General features: G+C 26.0%; 2 protein-coding genes across 4 annotated transcripts in view; one reads left to right on the plus strand and one right to left on the minus strand.

Moving 5' to 3' along the window:
• Nucleotides 1–1,703: 1,703 nt before the first annotated feature.
• LOC132930611 (interaptin) lies at nucleotides 1,704–19,013 on the minus strand. 2 transcript variants are annotated; one of them, XM_060996579.1, is made up of 10 exons: nucleotides 18,818–19,013; nucleotides 5,886–6,007; nucleotides 5,001–5,147; nucleotides 4,839–4,931; nucleotides 4,589–4,774; nucleotides 4,416–4,531; nucleotides 4,161–4,348; nucleotides 3,501–3,678; nucleotides 2,734–3,034; nucleotides 1,704–2,644 (listed from the first exon to the last, which is right to left on the minus strand). In XM_060996579.1, exons 1-10 carry the CDS (start codon nucleotides 18,864–18,866, stop codon nucleotides 2,468–2,470), a joined length of 1,557 nt encoding a protein of 518 aa, XP_060852562.1. In that variant the 5' UTR covers nucleotides 18,867–19,013; the 3' UTR covers nucleotides 1,704–2,467. The 2 variants fall into 2 exon arrangements, with proteins under 2 accessions (XP_060852562.1, XP_060852552.1); XM_060996569.1 differs by lacking the exon at nucleotides 18,818–19,013 and adding an exon at nucleotides 6,613–6,783.
• A 204-nt stretch (nucleotides 19,014–19,217) lies between these two features.
• Nucleotides 19,218–21,275, plus strand: part of LOC132930598 (neurogenic locus Notch protein) — a 49,500-nt gene continuing 47,442 nt past the window's right edge. For both annotated transcript variants that reach the window (XM_060996550.1, XM_060996558.1), the window contains exon 1: nucleotides 19,218–19,728. In XM_060996550.1, the coding sequence (XP_060852533.1) occupies nucleotides 19,638–19,728 (91 nt within the window). In that variant the 5' untranslated portion in view covers nucleotides 19,218–19,637. The remainder of the gene's footprint in view (nucleotides 19,729–21,275) is intronic.

A 21,275-nucleotide genomic window follows, 5' to 3' on the forward strand; every position in this document is an offset into this window, starting at 1 on the left:
CACGCGATGTATTATGTTTTTTTTTATAATAATATTACTCGCGCCGTCGTGTTGCACGGTTGAATGCGAATTAAAGTAATTTTCTGGTCTTAACCCGTTAATGGTAATTTTTTATCCCTCAAAGATTAATTACTTCATGGCCGTATCTTGCAGCATAATTTTTATCGGCGTAAGTGTGTGTATAGTTGGTAAAAGAGGGAGGAGAGTCGTATAAAGATGTTCCGCGGAAAAAAAAATCATACTTGATACAAAAATAATTTTTAAGATAATAACTCAGAGGTCTTGGAAAGTCGGAACTCCCAGCCATTGGAAATACAGCCATGAATCATCTAATCGCACATGCGTATAAATATTCAAAACTCGTGTGATTTCGTATCTAGGTGCATACATACATACATTTATGTGTATACATGAGTTTTAATTTATACTGTTTGATAGGCAGTTAAGTAGCTTAGAGGCGTGCGGATTATTTCGTGTACTATGTACACGTTAACGTCAAAACGGGTTAAAATCTATAAAATACATAGAATTTATAGATTCTTACATGTTTGAAGGTGTATAACATGGTAGGTAGTAAATAAAGAAAAAAACTAAAGTAGGTATACGAGTTTACCAGATCTAAAACGGTTTTAATGTCCACTGTGTGAAGTGAACGTTGTAATTTATTGATTATCATAACTATATTTGTCCATACAATCGTTTAAGATATAGATATTATGCCATAGCAACGTCGTGTAATCTGTATAATTATTCATTATTAATTAAACATCAAGGTTTCGTCGCAAGAGAAACAGGATTTATTTGTTTTTTCATAAATATTCAAATCTCTCAAAAAATATGTTTTAAATAGGTAGCATTTTTTTATTCTATAGTTTATTTTTCTCACGAATAAAAAAAAATAAACTTAATATTGTACTTAGTAATAGTTTGTACTAACATAAATATTGTTAAATCTAAAAATATCTTAACATTTTTTTTATCTTTTTAGTGTTAATAAATCCACTATGTATCACTATGTATATTTTTTTTAAATACGGATTTGTTTTTTCATTATTTTAATTAATAAAAACTTCAACTTCACGTGGTACACTGACATAAAAAGCATTTTTGTAGATTTCTACAAAACGTTTAGGTTACGGCTACGTGATTATTATCTTGCATGTAATAATCGTCTTTGATAGTTAATATCAGCGTCTTAAAAGACTTCATTTTTTAGAAATTACCTAATTAATTGAAATAAATTACGGGTAGGTATAATATATACGCATTAGATATTATCTACGATCGTCGATAACGTGATTACGTGAACCTATAAAAGATAAAACACAATGTTAGTACTTTCTAGTTAATCATTTCAATATTTATTTCAATTACAAAGATACATTTTCTTCCAAGAACTTTGAAATTTTTTTTTAAATTTCTTTTGATGATATAAAAATAATAATAATTGATAAAATATCTAAAATTATGCTGAAAATGTGATTAACCAAACTGTTGTCAATTCAAATCCAATACAGTTAACATTTTTAAATAACACATAGTCGCATAATAAAATGAATGTATTTTTTAGTCCTATAATGGTGTATGAATCGAATTTTATTTTTGAAAAACATTTTTTTAGAGCTTGCGAAAAAAAATTAAATTTACATTAAAATACATGCCTTATAGTTATTAAATACATCAGTAAAATATTTTTTTTTACATTTTTTTTTTATTATTAAAGATATGACTAATGGGCAATGGCTCCGACATAGAAATTTTTTTCATTGACATTTCAAATTTTTAATGTTTATTATTATTTTAAATATATATATTGCATAAATTTGTTCAATGTGTATATTATCTATTGTTTATGAATGTTGTAAATTTATTATTGACAATTGATTAAATGATTATTACATCGTTTTATACATATTTTTAAATTTTTAAAATTTTTTTTAGAAATGTTTTTTTAACCCTATCCAGAAATTCCACAGAAACACAATTTTGGTTATCCATACAGATGTCCTATGACAATCGTATGACACAATAATATTATTATATTTGAATGAACTTATATATTGTATAATATAATCAAAATCACTTTAAATATTTTATTAATTATCAGTAGATAACATTGAAATTTATTTTTGTACACACGTATAACAGTGAATTTTATTTTACATATTTTGTTATGAAATTATTACTTTTATTTTATTTTGTGTTGAACCATACCTATGAAATATTAACAGTAAAATAATACGAAAATGCTTTCAATGACTTTTATCAGGTATGTGTTTTATGTATTATATCTATTTCAACGACCTATGTGTAGATAATAGTATAATACTCGTGACTATAATAAATGTTGTTACATACATGGGTAATAATAAGCAGCAAACACAGAGAAATGCTTTATCATGATGGTTTTTATAAATCCGACGTAATTGTAATATTATTCCATATAGTCTAAAATTTAGGTAGTTGATCAAGTCTTTTGCGTTGTTCCTTTTGATGTTTTAATCCCTTTTTTTTTACTCTTAGAATCAACCATGATTTGTGCTTGTTTCTTGATTAGATATCTATTGGGAACAGGTTTTTCTTCTTCATCCTTGTTCGCCGATTCTACGACATTGTCTTCCAATGACCACAGTACTGCTACATCCTAATAACATGCAGAATAATATGTTTTTAATATTATGTACCTAAATACCTACTCCTGATTTTTATAGCTCTATATTAAAATATACATACGTTGTTTTTAATCCTTCCATTCACATTACGTTGATCTTTATCTGTAGCCCCATAAATTTTTATTACATTCTCATATTTGGTTTGTAATAGACATATTAACCAGTCAGCTTTATCAATACTTGGACATTTATCTGGTACTGGTGCACTGTCTGCTTTTTTTAGTGCAAGACACATGTCATATAGCCTTAATAGTGTTGATTCAATTTGATTAGACAATTCGGACTTATCTTTTTGTAAACGTTCGAGTCTATCTGTCTCTTCGACAATTTTAAACTTAAGATTTTCAGTTTCTTCATCATTCCTGCATAAATAATTGGTCATTAATATGGGAAAATATCAATGAAAAAATCGATTTAGAATGAAAAGTTAAAATATTTTAACAACTAATAAACTGCTAGGCGAATAATTATGTTTAAAAATATTATAATATTATACTAGGTTTATTTCAAAACGATTGTGCATCGTACATTGGGTTTGAATCAGTCAGTCTAGTTATTTAAAAACGTATAGGTAAGGACATTCAAATTTATTATTAATTTGTTAATCAATTTATGATCACATTATTTGTATACAAAAATAAAGAAAAATCAGGTCTAAAAATGTCTGTGTATTATTATATTTTAATAATAAATATTTAAATAATACTTTGGTGAGTGGTGACCAAAATTAATTTAAGTAATTTAAATTTCGCAGCTTATTTTATGATAATTTTATACTTAAAATATAATTTTAAAATTAAGACAAATAAATATTTATGATATTTTTACTGTTCTTTGTCTTGAGCATCGGAGAATCGACATTGTTCAAATTCCTCATTAAGTTGTTGGCATTTTATTTGGAGGTCCTTTTTTTGATTCTCAGTGTTTGTTTTCAAAGTAGTTAATCTATCTTTAGTTTCTTTTTGTGATACAAACTTTCTTCGTACGTCTTCGCTGTCAATTGAACCTGAGTGGTTAAATAAAATCAATAATTTATAAATATATTTATTATTATTTATTACTAATTGTATTCCTATTATATAACTATTCAAAATTCAATAATATCTAATAATGTAAATTGACTTACTTAAAAATTATTTTGTTTTATAGTTTTAAATAAATTAAGGAGTATTTTAATTTAAAATATTTGTATTTTATTTTGATATTCATTTAATCAATATTGCAAAAATATTAGTGCTTTAAGATAAACATTTTCGTTTTTTCTATTATTTTCGAAAGAATGAAAAAAACAAAATTAAATGAAAAACGAGTGTTTTAAAAATATATTGGTCGTATTTTGATTACCGCAAGCACAACTAAAATTTATATACTTCAATGAAACGATTTATCATTACTTTCAAAATGAATGACATACGCCCCTGCATCCACCCAACTCCGTTGTGGGTACCTACCACTTTTTTCTGTCAGTCTTATTCATACAATCATTACCAGTGACTTGTTTCAGTTTGAAATATGGCATGTCAGTAATTTCTTGACTATCTGATGATCCATTATCTCCAAGCCGTTGTTCTTCCGAAGAACTAGGAATTGAATCCTGATGTGTAGCTCTCTGTCCCGGTGGAAATATTTTTCGTTCCAATTTTTCTAACTCTGTTTTCCTTTCTTCTACTTGTGCTCTGTTTACAAACATGTATACATTACATAATTGTCAGTTAAATTTTATCGCCACAAGTTCTAACTCGCCTAATTTGTTCTACTTGTTTCATACGAAATTTTGCTATATTAGCTGCGTTAGTTTCTTTTTTCTGCAATACTAATCTGGTTTTATCCCTTGATTTAATGGCTTCTTCATTAATTTTCTTAACACAATAAATTATAAATTCAAATAATTATTAACAGATAAAATAAATTATTACTTCTAGTCGTTGAATTTCACGTTGTTGTGTCTTAATTGTTTTTTCTAATTTGTTCAATGTAGAATCAAACACTACCGAGTCTTCTAAAAGTCGATTTCTTATAGATCTATATTTGCGTGTCACGTGTGACGCTTCCATTCGGCTCATTTCGATTTGATGAGATCGATTTTCTAGTGCCGAAAGCGTCTATAACACATAGGTATTTCAAAAAATTAATTTAGATTTAAAAATGTAGGATATTTTTTAATACTTTAGTCGTATTTGAATCCTTGTCTACAGTAGAAACAACCTTTGACCGCACGTCACTCCATCTCCCGAACAAGTCGTTCAACTTGATCCTTTTCTATAACACCGCAGTCAAGAAACTCATAAAACTGATCTAGGTTACAACTGGTTATTATACTCTACCTACCTGTTTGATATCATGTCTAATTAGATCTGTTTTTTTCTTCATGTCGATCAATTTTATATCCAAAATATCTATTGCTTCGTGATACTTTTTTCTCTTTAAAACTATGATTTTTTCATGTGGTTTTGTATCTGGTAATGCGTCTACACACTGAAAATATTGAATTATCTATACATTTTATATAAATCAATATTTAAATTTACTTATTATTATTTTTTGTTTTTTTATATGATTACTTGTATTTTGCCTTATTATCAAAACACATAGTATCATAGGTTATATATGAGATAGTTAGTTACTTTAATGAATTTCAATATTACTATATTAATATTAATAAATACATAACTTCGTAAATGTGTTTTAAAATAACAGGAGATGAAGTAAACAATAACGCTTTCTTAAAGTTGCAAACTATTATACATTTTGAAATTCATTGATAATTTGTCCTATAAGTGGTCAAAAATAGATATATTAATAATTTTTAAATTTGTATTGATGACTCATAGTGTGGACACTATTGTACTACGATATCTATATTTTAACCTTTATACAACCAATTAGTACACTATAATATTATAATAGTATTATCTGCTAATAACATTTTTGTATACCTATAATAGGTATATTTATATTTGATATACATACAATATTTAAATCGTTATCACATTACTTTTATTCCGTGCAATAAACAATAAAAGTGCGTTGTGAAATAATAAATAGATTAGAGTCCATATTTTTTCAGTATACTTAAAACCAGATTTTCAAATATGTATTTTTTTAATACACATTGGACAATATACCTATGGTGCATAAACAAAATCATATTTTAAAACTTTTTAAGGGATTACAGCCCTTCTGTTTTGAGTTAGGTATGAGTTTATGACCTACTGTGGATTCTTGTTTTTTGATTTGATACATTTCTTTGATGTCACGTTTCAACATTTGAATCTTTTCGTTGTTTTTTTTCTTTTCTTCCTCGCATTCTTCATATTGCGCTTTTTTTTGTCCTTCTAAAATGTAAATGATTATATTTTAATACGAAATATAATGTTATATAACATAATTATTATTCAACAATTTTGATAATTAAAGTTAATACATTGTATTGATAAATTCGTGGTTTATAACTGGCTACTGGCTAGTTCATAATTGGATGAGAAAATTGTATATTGAACAACTATAGTCTATAATGTATTTTTCAATTTATTCTATATTTTGAAAACAAGAACTATTACATAGAAAAATGATAGTGGTTAACCACACATAACTGTAACTGTGAATTTGTTGTTAAACAATAATAGCTTTGTTCTTCTTATTTAAAAATTATTTATATTTATAATTTAATATTCTGTGTACATTATACATACATAAAATATATATATGTATTGTATATTTTTAATATTATTTAAAAACAACACTGTGATAGGTTTTATATGTGGTATTTATTTAACTTTTGATAAAAATTATTATCATTATTCAAAATATTTTCAATACAATTAAAATAATTCATTAATTTATCAATAAATAATGATATTATATATGAATATTATGTTATTACACGTATTTAATAAATAATAATTATTAATCGTAATGGATTGAATATTATTTTACTTACCAGAGAGTTGAATTTTCTTTTTTAGTTCGTTTATATTTTTTATCAGTTCCTCTGTAGGAACCAATGATTTCTCACGTTTACTTGGCATAATTATTATTTATTTCTTACATGTTATACGCATTAAAATATTATACTATAATCGGTGGCTACATTTCATCATTTAAATAAAAAAAAAGACTGCTTGTTTGTGTTTATTTGATTTGGTGCATACGTCGTTTGATCAATAACAGGACTGTATAATGTACTAGGTATAACCCTTTCTACTTCAGTTTAGTATCTATATACCTAATATTTATTTATTTTTTGTAGCAAAAATTAGTAATTTTTTTTTAATACACTATTATAGTTCCTTCAAAAATATAATAAAATAGCCTACACAGTTCTTCATAAGTTAATCTTACAGCAATTTTAGAATATCATTAATTTAAGGTCGCAATTTTTTTTATAAATGTTTAAGTTTTGAGGTTCCAATTCTAATTAGACTGGATATTTATTCAGAAATTACAGCAAACTAATTATATGAGCTATTTTTTTTTGTGATTCGAAAAAATATTAACCATTAACCATAAAGACGTGAACGGTTTACGCTATTACTTATGAGTATAGGTATTGTAATTTTCTTAACATACGTAGATAATTATATTTAAAATATATTTTATTAAGTTGAACGGCTCAAACTTTAAAACACTTATTTATACCACGGGAAGTAGTAAATATCCCAGTTTTTATTTATAATTACTACTACTCATAATAAATAAAATGTATTTAATATAGCCTTGTTTGAATTGGTTGGATGCTTGGATGGTGACTGGTGAGAGACGAACTTTAATGGCATCGAAACGAAACCCTCATTACGTCTCTGAGCAGTGAGCATGAAACAATAAATTGAGCTTTAAAAATAATTTAAATTTATATTAGTTCACAAAAGTATTGTGTTTATACCTATATGTGAAAATACAAGGCAGTATTAATAATTTTATAATAAATATATTGGATTAATTTTGATTTTAAACGTGTAGGTACATGTGATTATATTATACTTAATACGCATTATTAAAAATATAATTCTCAGTGGGGCCCAGTATTTCATTATATGAAATTAAAATTAAATAAATAAAAAAATAAAAAAAAATTAGTCAGTTCTTAACTAAATCACTTAAAAGATTGCTATATAATTATGATTAAATTACATTGAGTTAAAATGATAATATTAACTGCAGATGTAATAGGTTGTAAATTGAATGTTTTAATTTATATAAGGATTTATTAATTATTTATTTGTTTTCTAAATATGTTTTAAAAGATGTTAATGACTAGGATTCTAAAGGTTAAAAAATAAATACAATAAATTTTATCATATTTTATATTTTAAAGATGTGGAAGGATATAAAAGCCAAAAGATAGTATTACAAATTGTAATTTACAATAAACAGTAGTGTATTCTATGGTGGGCGTTCTTTTTACTTGCAGATTTTTGGGATTCATAAATATTAATACGTAGCACGTTCGACATAAAAATTCTATCTGATATTCTAATCGAGGCGCTGCTGAGGACAAGTACAATAATAAAATGAATTGTTGTTCAGAACAAAAAAAATAATAATAATAATAATCAGACAAATTGACATAGAACTATTGAAAAGAAAAACGTGGTCGTTTTTTCTTGAAACAAAAATATCCCGAGTATACAGTAATACAGTATACACTATACACATTATTAAGAGGCTGATTATCTTACAATGTTTAACCAAAAAATATTATATACACGCACAATATTTTTGTTTTGTTAAAAAGTATATTATTTTCTTAATATAATATTGACGACACATGTACTTCAAATACGTTTATGTTAGTATAACAGTATAATTATGTAGGTACACGTGAATATCATGTGTTAATATGGTTTTCATTTAAACTGTACTCGGGCTTAAATGAGCTAAATGGAATAATTTAATATAGTATTGCAGTATTAGTAATTTTAATTTTAGACATGCCTATATGATCTAAAATAATAACATCTGTTTCTGCGACATCAAATAATAAGTGTGTTTTTTTTTAATTTATAATTATGAATGAGGTAAGTATCTATTTAAATTTATAATTGATCATTTTTTCTAGGGTACTGATAAAAAAAATAAATTTACAAATTATAATTAATATTAATGACAAACATGTTTGTTTAATATATCTAAAGTCAAATTATATAGACTTTAAATTTAAAAATATTTCATGATATATTTATAAAAATTAAGATAATATTATACGATTATATATTTATATAGTATACTCGTATTCTGTTTATTATTAATTATAATCTTTAGATATCAAAGGTAGGTTAGATGAAAATGTTTTGTAATTATATGCGTGAATATAATAATTTTGCAACAGTTGATGATTGGTATCAATCAACTTAACCTAATTACATACAGTAAAAAGGATTTCTTTTTCAGAATTTCTTTTATAAGTAATTTTAGAATTTAAACTTTTTATTCAATCTTGTTTTTATACTAGAATTTCTCTAGGAATATAAAAATGCTTGCAATTTATAGTGATTAACAGTTATGACTTTATGAGTTATAATGTTATCAATAAATAATAATTAAAATTTTGAAAACTGCAATAGTGACGCAAATTCAACTTTATCTGTGAAACAACTGCAAAATATGATTGCTTCATTTAACTCAGAAACACTTAAAAATAACTATATTCCTCATACATTATAATATAGTAAAAATTACAGGAAGTCCAGTACTTAAGTATAAGTATAACCCATCAGTATAGAATATCATTATAACTAGTTTTGAAATGTTGTATGAAATAATTAATTTGTAAAAAAATTTAATTTAGTTGTAAATAAGATTATATTATATTTTAATGTAATGTTTAAAGGTTTTAAAATTTAAGCTTTCAAATAGGATTCAAATTTCAAGTTTGGATTCGTGAAAATTATTAATGATAAATTGTATTTATTCCTAGTTAATATAATATTGTATCTGTACCGACTGTAAATAATGTTTCGAGTTTATATACTTTCATAGGAATGAGATTAACTCAATGACGAGGAAAATATTTACAAGCTGTAACAAATATTGTACGTAACACTCATTCAATTAGTTTTTGTAATTCTGTACGATTAATTAGAAAAAACACTTATAAATCCTGATTCATATTTATAGCAATATTAATTATTTATGTTTAAAAAAATATTTAATACGTATGTTGACCTCGTGGTCGAAGTAATCAGCAACTATATGGGACTGCAACGCCGTTATTTTAGTATCCTCATTCTTTATGAACGTATCACGTGTACGGCACATCGAGTAACGTACTAAATTATAATGTATCTATACTCTATAGGTTTATTATATTGTTTTATTCCACTATAATAGTTCGTCATGACTAATCGAATGAGACCGGTTTTAAGATTTTACGATATATGTAATAAGTAATAACATACATGAAATCTAATTTTTTGCCATATACCTAACTGGTATATGACATTACATATCTTTAAATCTGTAATATAAATATTCAATAACGTAAACATATTTTATTTTTCATTGATATATTATTCTTTCCGAATAAATCATTAGTAGGTGGGTATACGATTTGTTTTTTAGATTTATTATCCATAACATTTACTTAAGAAGTATAATGTAAAATGTGATCATTACCTATTAAAATTTTATATTTGCACAAGACTTTTCATTAAAGACCACTATGAAACGTGTTTTATAACTTGTAAGTTGTAAGCAAATAAGAAGTATCATTGTATTGACTAATAACTATATTATGTAAAATACAAATCAATGTATATAGTTATAATGAACATTTTTGTATGTTATTTATCGTTGTAATTGTATGTTTTTCTAAAAATATTAATACATATTATGTGCCTAAAGGGTTTAAAAAACGTAAAAACATTACAGAGTTACCTATGGGGTATTCTATATCAGACATATTATTATAAACTTATATAACTGTATGAAATATTATAAATAATGATACAATTTGAAAACCTTTGATATATTGGTCAGTTAAAAACGTAAATATTTATATTAAAATGATTTTGTCGAACAACAAAATTACAAGTGTGTACTTATTTAATATAAATATTTATTATAGACTAAACAAATAAAAAAATTTTTATCAGGTGTTCAATGTGGACTTATTATAATATACAAGATCACATCGCATGGATGATCGGTGATCCGTTTCGTAACATGTGTATGTTGACGCCATTTGGGCACCAATGTTTACGTCACGGCTCAAAAGTCAGTCTACACTATTATTAAATGTACATTCTGTGTACACTATAAACTGGCAATATACTATTTATGACTTTGGTTGTCAAGTGACTGTGCAAAAGTCCTTATACATACATTTGTGAGGTAGGTATAGATAAGAATGATAATTGAATTTTGGTAAATTAAACGCCAAGCTTGTGATATTAGTACCTATTTATAATAATCATTAATACAAATATTACTATTTATTTACAGTAACAAAATTCACAATAACCAAAGGAAATAATTCATTATTATAATTTATTTAACATATGTTTTTATTTGTATGTATTCGTTTTAAGTATAGGTTACCTATAATAACTCTCTAAAACGAAATAAATACCTAAACATATTATGTGAAATTATAACCGTCAATTTTCAAATATTTGAAAATATTATCTAAGTTGGTAATGTTTTGCATTATTGTGTTGGCTTTGATATAATAAATATGTATATCCATATGGATATTGAATTTGGAATAGTTTGGAAAGATGACTGGTTTTCTTTACATGAAAATGATTGCATAAAATCCTTAGGCATAATTTATCAAACCTAATATTTAGTCTTTAGAGTCTGCAGGTTTAAGTTTTTATAATTTAAAAAGTAATTGAATTATTTGAATTCACATGTCGGATTATTTTAGGAACATAATATATTTTATTTTTGAGTTGGTACTTTTTTTTTAAGTAATCATAGATTCTAATTATACTTCTATTTAAATTTTTTCCTTACAAAAATAATTGATTATTTACTTACTATAGTAAGTTATCTTAAAAAAACATTTTTGTAATAGTATTATATGTATAGATATTATAACATCTAAAAATCTAAGTCTATCAAAATATGTCGTATGATTAACTACATTATGATCTATACAAATTTACATTTTATACTATTATTATATCTTGGTAATTATAATATTATATTTTTTGAAAAATTAAATTTTTTAATTAAAATAAAATAAGGTAAAGTATTTGTAATTTTTATGAAAAAGAATATTGGTTTTATAGGTAACAACTACTTTTTAAGTACATTTATTCAAGGCTTAACTTCCATTCATTATATACATGACACTAAACGTCTAAAAAAGAAAGCGGATTTTCAATTAACCTTAAGCCTAATGACAGTTTGACTTCATCATTTTGATCCAACATGCATTAAAAGTCTTCCAACAATTCCTCATTACCCCGAAGAACACATTTTATTTATGCATCAATCAGGATTGATAAACACTACATCGAACATCGAACGATGTTTATCGGATCAACTAAAAATGTACCGACGTCTCTTATAAGTTCGATATACAAGAAAACTACCCGATGTTTATTGTTTTTGGTAATTTAATTTCTGCTCAAGTCAATCACTATTCATTGTTGAGCTTAAGAACTATTACTAGATGTTGTGGCTTGATAACTCTGACGATTATCTGCATCAAACAATCTATTAAAATGCCTAACAAGATGAAAACCTTGGTTTACTGAGAACAGTTAACAAATCGTTGTCTGGAAAACAAAAACATTTTATTATATATTATAAGCACGTAATTGGAAGCTGTACTCTGTATAAAATATACTGTTGAATATATTAAATAACTGTAACTATCGTGAATAAAAATAGTTTTTAAACTTTAAAATTATAGACGTATAATAATAATATAGAGGTATGCATTTTATTATTTTCTTTGTACATTATTTAAAATAAGATAAATTAATAGAAAATTATAATGAGTTTTTATTATATTTTTCGAATACAAGGTACTTTTTAGGTATACTAATCAGTTGTATTTGTTATTTCTGCATACATTTATAAATGCATATATAATTTAATTTAATTATCTAAATAATTATCGGTATTATAATAGAGGGTATTAATAAAATAATAAAAAATCATTATTTAATAGTTATGTTGTATTATGTAATATGTTTTTTCATTATGTTTCGCTTCAACGAAAAATAAACTATTTACCTGTAGTTACAGATATCTGAAAGGTTTCTGCTATTGAAATATTCAATGTTTTAAAAATAATTTAATTTAATTATTCGCTTGGACTTAATTGGTCAAAAAATAATCCAATATACATTTTACATACAGTTATTAAACAAATAATAAACAAAAATTTTGTTATGTTTTATTTAATATTTTAACAACTTTGTTTGTTTCATAATTATTATTAATTTGGAAATAAAAATTAAAACCACATTTTTATTTTAAAATATTCATAAAGTTTGATGCTGTACTATAATAATTAGTCAGTATAATAAATTATACCCAATATTTTATAACTGACAAATAGTTAAGATTATTGGATGTTTATTATTAAAAAGATTAGATACTAGTAATATCATAGATTGTAGACAATTTAGCAAAATAGTAACTAATTAATATATTTATGTATTATTTCTTTATTATATAAATTTAATAGTAGTTCAATTTTAATATTAATCTTGAACTATAGACAAATTAAGTCAGACATAAAACAAAAGTGATTTTTATTATAAATAAAGTACCAAACAAGAAACAAAAACTAATTTGCAGAGAAATTACATATCTTGTAGCTAATATATAATAAATATTTATATACATTATACACATATCTATTTAGTCAATAAAAATTGTTAATAAGTCATTATAATTAAAATCAGTCTGTGTAGGTAAATATATTATATGTATATACCCATATTTTTTTATATCCAAGTTAAATTTAACATTTTATACGCATTGTTTAAAATTACAAAACATATGAATTACGACAACTGAAGAAATATTATATTTCTGCAGGTATACTTGCTGTCTATGCAAAATATTTATATTTTTTATAAAGTATGTAGTTATTATAAAATATTTTTGTACAGTCACAGACAGGATTTTCATAATGGCAACAAAGTATGTACGTTTCTAGTGCAATAAAAATATAACGGTGCCTGCCTAAGAAAAAAAATAATATTTTTTTTTAGTGATCGCGGAAGACAATTCTGCACATAAAACTTTTTATGAGTCACAGTATATACAGGTACAAAAAAATTAATCATCATTTGGGCACAAAACAAATGGTCTAAAAAGTATTAGCTTATTATTCATATTATATTTGGGTATTCACTATAGTATGTGAAACTATGAAAGAACATATTAATATATTATATAGTATACTCCGACAATACATTATATTGTATTACACCTACAATAATCGTATTTGTTTAGTTCAATTATTTTCTCAAGAATACGTCAAATCACTGTTCTTGATCAATGCATTTATATTATAAAGAGCCATAAAATCTATAAATTATTTTGAACTTTTAAAATAATGTATCTTGACGCATGCACCTGTACATTTTTATAGTCATAAACTCATAACTTATAAAGAACCCACTCAGGATAATGATTTCACACAATTGGCTGAATACCTATATAGCATATAGGATCCTATAGAGTATGTTATAAAAGCAGTAATAATTATAACTTAAAAAATAAAATAAAAATAACCCAAGATCGTTATAACTTAGATTTTGTCTGTACGCCCGTGTGTGATTATAATGATTACTTTATTTACGAGGCGGGTAAACGATAATTAATAACTTTTCAGAAAAAGGAAAACACTTGATAATTTAAATGTCGCATATTCGTTATAAGTTATTATAACCGATCTGCCAGTTTTTTATATTAAACGATTTGATCATTATTGCACAAGATATTATAACGTAGAACACTAAGACTAATCTAACGACTACAAATATTTTAGATATGTGTGTATAATTGGGGTGCTATCGTAGTAATGTAAACTCGTATTGACCGTATTGTAGTAGTGCGTAGGTAGCAACATCGAGTACCTACCGACCTGAGGATAACTGTATGTATCTTCTAGGTATGTTGGCAGAGGGGCGTCAGCAGGGCACAACCTATACCGAGTTAATGGCGACATTTTTTTCCTAAGTTGAAATACACAATTATATGTTTGTTGCATAATGAGTATTGAAACTGAAGAAACGAGCGTATATTAAACGAACATTTAAACGAGAATTATATTGTACAATTAAAACGCGGACACAGGTTATTTTCATGAAACTGTCTCCATTACTTATCTCAGTTAATCATTATTCATTATGTACACACGCAAACATGACCGTTTATTATTTATATACAATGCAATAGTATACCATTTCATTCGTACACAAATTGTAATGAATTGTGTTATTCACGGTTATGAGTTTATTATATTATTTCAAGCGTATAAAAGTATGAGCATCATAGCAAGATAATTGCGAATTGGGATAATGTTTGAAATTTATATCGATGACTATTTACATCTTTATTTAATCTATATTATAAACATATTTTTTTTTCAATATCGTTTCCTTAAATATCATAAAGTTTATATTAGTCCAATAAATCCAAATAAAATCATAGTCATAAATCATCATGTATTTTATAGAAAACAATTCAATAATTTTTAATTTAAAAATGGGTTTGAGTTCAATTATTTATAAGTAGGTACCTACGTTTTATTTTTAAGATTTAAATTTATAAATAACAAAAAATAGTACGCGCGGTTGATATATATTATGTTAAGTAGTTATTACCTACTTAAAATAATGTTATCGAAGTTTACAAGTTATAATATTGTCATTTATTGTTTTCTTATTTGTGTATACTATACATAGATAATAACTAATTGGTACTATGCAATATGCATATTATAAAACAATGTTAAATTGTGAAAATTAAATTTCAAAAATTAATAAGATTAACTTTCGTTTAGTAAATATGAAAAACATCAGTATGATCACGATGAAGCACGCTCTTTATAAACATGTCAATTTTTGGCATCTATTGGTACCTACCTACCTATAATTTACGAGTCTGAAATGAAATGTAGACGGTAACGAAATACAAAATATATGGTATAATATAGATATTGCTTAATCAAATGTAATACGTATTTTCAAATTTCTATTACTAAAACGTTAAGCGTGCATAAATAATATATGTGCGTGATACACACTGAATGGGGCAGCTTACGCATATATTTAGTAGATGTATGAAATTAGAGAAATACAAGCGGTCAACAATACTCAACATAAACAGTAAAATATTTAATCAATACATTTAATATCAGTTAAAAACACTTAAATAGTTTATACTTTATAGTTTATATACGTATAACAATTAAAAAAATTAATAATGTAATAAACGAAACTTGCAAGTTGGAAATTTACGATATATGTAAAAGAACTATAGAAACTTAGATAAAGAAGACATGATAATAATATATTAAAATTAAAAAAAAACAGTAAGTATGAATTATACTTAATTTATAGTTATACTATTAATTTTCTCTGAATGATATATATCTGCTAATGAAATATATGTATATATATATATATATTATGTATTTAATCTAATTAATATGCTATGTCTTTAGAATTTTTTTATTACTAGTTAGATATTTAATGTAATATAATTTATATGTTTAAATATTATATTACTATTTCGAAGAAAATAAAACCATAATTGAAATTATTATCATTCAAATTGAATGTATAGGTAATCAAAAACACATTAATGATTGATATAATTAAATATTTTAAGTATTTAAGGAAATTAAAATGTTAACTATGAGGAATAATGATACATATTAATTGCTTACTGCAAATACTTTTGTTTGTTAAACTGATAAAAGGAGGACGATACAATTAATGTTCTTTAAATCGTGTCGAATTAAATCGAATCATTCAAATATAGTGCAAACAAGTGTACCTATACCTGCGAGTTGTCTTATAATAATTCAAAACTAACAATAAATCAAATTGTATATTGAATTCTTGGGATTAGATTATTAGAAACAAATTAACAGACTTGTAAATATGTAAAATGTAAAATAAATTTAAATTAAATAATAAATAAAAAAAAGACTTATGGTAGTAGAACTACTGAAAGCGACCAAGTACTCGTTGTGTAATGTTGTAGTTATAATATGTCTGTAATATAATATCGAAATCGGAGTTCTTTATAGTACCCGCATTTCCTGTTCCAGATTTTGGGTGCTACAAAAAAATAAAGAGTGTGGTGTGCTCAAATTTCAAATCAGAAAATAAAATTATTTGATGTCATTCGTGTACATAATGATAATTAATTTGTATTATAATTTATAATTAACTTATATCAGATGTGACGAATAATTTACTAATTGTACTTTTTAGTTTTTAGATAGTCAGAATAGTTTTTAGAGTAGTTAATGTTGTTGCACTACTATAATGATATGTTCGTTGTTTAAAAATTATAATGAATTAATGAAATATTTTCTGCAAAACATCATAAATCATAATAATGATCTGTAATCGAATTTTTGTTTTATCACTTGTATATCTTCTGATTTTGGTTCTATATATGATACATGAATGATTTTATATAAAAAAATATTTATAGGTATTAGGCATACTATGAGTGTCTCGCCTAAATAACACAGCTACGGTCACTTATAACGGCTATAACATAATATATTGACAGGTCCACTCAAAATATACTACAGTCACTATAATATCGATTGACTTTTTAAAAAGGTGTATTATATAGTGTAGTGTCATGGGAATTTTTTAAGTAATGTAAACTTTGCTAACACTTCAAAATGATGATACAATGGTGTTATAAATATTTAACACCTAATAAAATATTTAATAAATCTATTTAAGCCCATAGTTAAAGTGGTAGATGACTAGTTGTTTTTTTTAAAAATAAATTTCGCTTATATACGTAAATAGGTAGTTATTAATAAAATTGTGTTTGTTTATGATGTGTACTTAAATTAATACATTTATTTTGGTAACTGATTACTTGCTTTTTAAGTAAATTTAAATTAAAACATTTTCACGTAAATGATTTTGAACAATTTTACAATTTATAAGACCGTTCTTAAATTTAAATAAGTAACATATAGGTATTGTAAGTTATATTCACTTCACGAATATTATGCTAGTAGATATGGGTAAAATCATATTATATAGTAAGACATAAAAAATATTTTCATAATTTTATGAAAAAAGCGATTTCTCATCACAAACAATATAGAATATTTAGTTAGTACCTAACTTGTACTTATATACTATGTAATTTATTTATATATTATAATATTATATAGTAGTATGACATATTATATTATATACCACTATTTAATCAGTTAGGTAATTATAATTGATTAAAATATATAATTGAATAAGCTAGTTGTACCCAGGCCCGACCTATACAGGTTTATAGTACTTACTAAATGCATGACATTTTATAGTAAAATGTTAAATGAATAATTATTAAAGTATAGCTAACTTTATGAGTAGCTAATTTGAATAATTCTGTATTTTATTTAATTTTAAAAATCGAAAATATGATATATAATTAATATAGATACCTATAAATTATATAACACGTGAATTAATTTTTTTATTAATATTATAGGTTTAAAAGTCTGTTTTTTTCTTTAAATATGTGTAATATATTTTTCTTGAAACAGTAAAATAATGCAATAGAACAACGATGATTTCTGTTTTACGAGTATATAGGTACCTAACTAAATAAAACGAAAAACTGAATATAATTAATAAAACCGTTGTATTCATATTCCGTATAAGTATTTAAAGTTATACACCGATTATAATACTAGATTCCAATATTATACGAACACATTATGATAATATTTAATCTGTCAAATTAAAGAAGAAGCTGCATTTGATATTTTTGGTAGAAAGCAGGATAAATAAATACCTACGATCATTTTTGACTTTCTTATTCAAATTAAACTTTTACGAATAAAAACAGAATGACTGAACGCTTATATTAATCTTATATAATAAATTAATAACCTATATGAAGTAAATATTGTAGGTATTGTGCGAAATAGAAAATCAATCGGTATGCATTATTAAAATTGTACGTACTTCTATTATCTGTTGGTCGATTTCGTTTGAAATTTTTACATACGCACATTTCGTGTTATTTTTCAGTATTTCGATTCAACCATGTGTGACGGCGGCGGCGGATAGAGAAAATAAAGCACAAGGAGTTAAGCTTACCAACCATTTTGGTTACCAATGGATTCGAAAAGAGCAGGTGGTTGTCGTTGAGTACGGCGTCCGCTAGGCAGCGCAACGTACGACGCCCAAGGGAAGAAAGGAACCAGTCCGCGGACCCCACGAGAGCAGTTCCGAAGTTTTTTACTTGTTTACGTGTGTTTTCCGATTTTTTTTTTCAAATTTTCACAGTCAAAGTGTTAAATTTCACCCAAAGCTGCATTCCTGCGAAAACAGTGAGTAAATCTGACTAAAACTCGGTGTCCCATCCGGCGTCCTTTGCCCCCATCCCGCGGCGTACGAATACGGCATCGGTATTTTTCATGGCGGTCCGACTGTCTGCCAGTTTCAAATAATCCGTCGTGTCGTGCGTTCCGTGTTGTTGTCTGAACCGCATTTACAATTTTTTTTTTTTAATTTATAGTAATAATAAAATAATATTCGAGTTTTAAACCGAATCGCCTGTGTGTTTATTAATAAATATATATAGATTTATTTATTATTTTTGTTCCGTCGGCCGGTTGCGTAATTTTGTTGTTCGTGTGTGAAAAAAGTGCGCGCGTGACGGTAATCATGTGTTCTATTGAGTTCGGATAAATATCATAGCATTTTTTTTATTGTTAATTTTAATTATACCTCGTATTGGTGCGCCGATTACGACGTTATTCGACAAGTAATACGACGAACCATGAGGAGAAGAAACCCAGGCCGGACTTTTGTCGGTACGTGCATACTGTTGGCATTCTGGACGTTAGCTGCGGAACTCGATGGAGCATCAGGTAAATAAAAAATAAAATAATAATATTAGGTACATGGAAAATAGTTTAAGAAAAATGATTTTGTGCTTTTGATAAAAGCAATCCGTACGGGTTATGGGTTATGCAAGTATATTGTGTAACATTTGATAATAAAATCGTCGTTTACCTGGACCGACCGGCACCGGGTATATACCTGGCCTATTGTCATTGATCGCTTTCATGCTGTTACGGGTCAAAACTCGAACCTTTATAATGATGCGTCTTTGAATATTATGTAACGTTTTCGTTAATATATTATATATTTTTTTTCAATTTCATTAATCAAAAATCTTGTGACCCAAAATTCTTCGTAGGCGTCTGGGAAATAAAAGTGCTGTGTATAAATGTATTTTTTGATGGTTGTTTACGCTTTAAATTTTCGTTTAATATAGTTTTAGTTGACCGGAATGGTGATTGTTGTGAACGCGTTATGCAACTTGCGACTTTTGACCTTAGAGATTTGAACGCTGGATTCCAGACGTTTCCGGTGGTAGATTTAGTAAAAATACGTCTGTCATAACTTTCAGAATATTACTAGATACTTCGTTACGAGTTTAGACCGTAATCAGATTGAAATTTGGACAGAGTTATCTGCGTCGCAAAGACGCAAACGCTATCGCTTTGCTGTTTGTTGACATTTTCGGCATATAGGTATAATAATAACAATAGTCAAAAGTCTAAATTATTAAATCTGTATTATTTGGTTGAAAAACATCATTGTATAACGTAGTACGCATCTATTTTATACTGATATCGATCAACAAGTCGCCTGTGTGACATCAGCCTCGACATGCGCGTGTACGGCAGTTGTCGTTACATCGATGATCGACGGGTCGACCGAGTAAATTCACCTTTAATCATCATTATACAGCTGGACCTCAATGAAACCGAAAAAAAAATAATAACTTTCAAGACTTAGGTGTTCCCAATATGTGCGCAATAACGCGAATTCGCATACGCGAACCTTAGCAGTGCGATTAACGCGCTCGATTGACAAACGGTTTTACGACGACGATGATGATATTATTATTATTAATTTTACAGTCAACCGTGACCGCGCAGCGTTGGCGTCTATAATAACTAATAAGTACATCGGCTATTTAAATTGGTTCATTGGCTTTAAATTAGTGTGCGGCCGCTGGTGAATTGCACGCCAGACCAAACACACACACTCCAGTCTGCGTAACATTGTTATCGTCCAATTAGTGTTTATTATTATGCGTCTCGTCAGACGCGCGCCGTACCCGGTATTGATGTATTATTTATATTTATACCTACTATAATATTTTAAACCGTAAAATAAAATGATATTGTGTTTGTTTACACGGCTGATCTGATTGATCAACTAACCTGCTACAAGTATAAATTTTATCGCAAATGACTCGAGCGAATAGAAGTTTCAAACCAAAGCAAAGTAGATCCATCGGTGTGGCTTAGGTTCCGTATAATATCGTTACAATATTTACAATAATTAATATACCTATATTAGTGAATCGAGTGTTTCGCGTTATATCGCGTATGCACGCGCA

The sequence above is a fragment of the Rhopalosiphum padi genome, chromosome 1 (assembly GCF_020882245.1).
Source record: "Rhopalosiphum padi isolate XX-2018 chromosome 1, ASM2088224v1, whole genome shotgun sequence".
Lineage (NCBI taxonomy): Eukaryota > Metazoa > Arthropoda > Insecta > Hemiptera > Aphididae > Rhopalosiphum > Rhopalosiphum padi.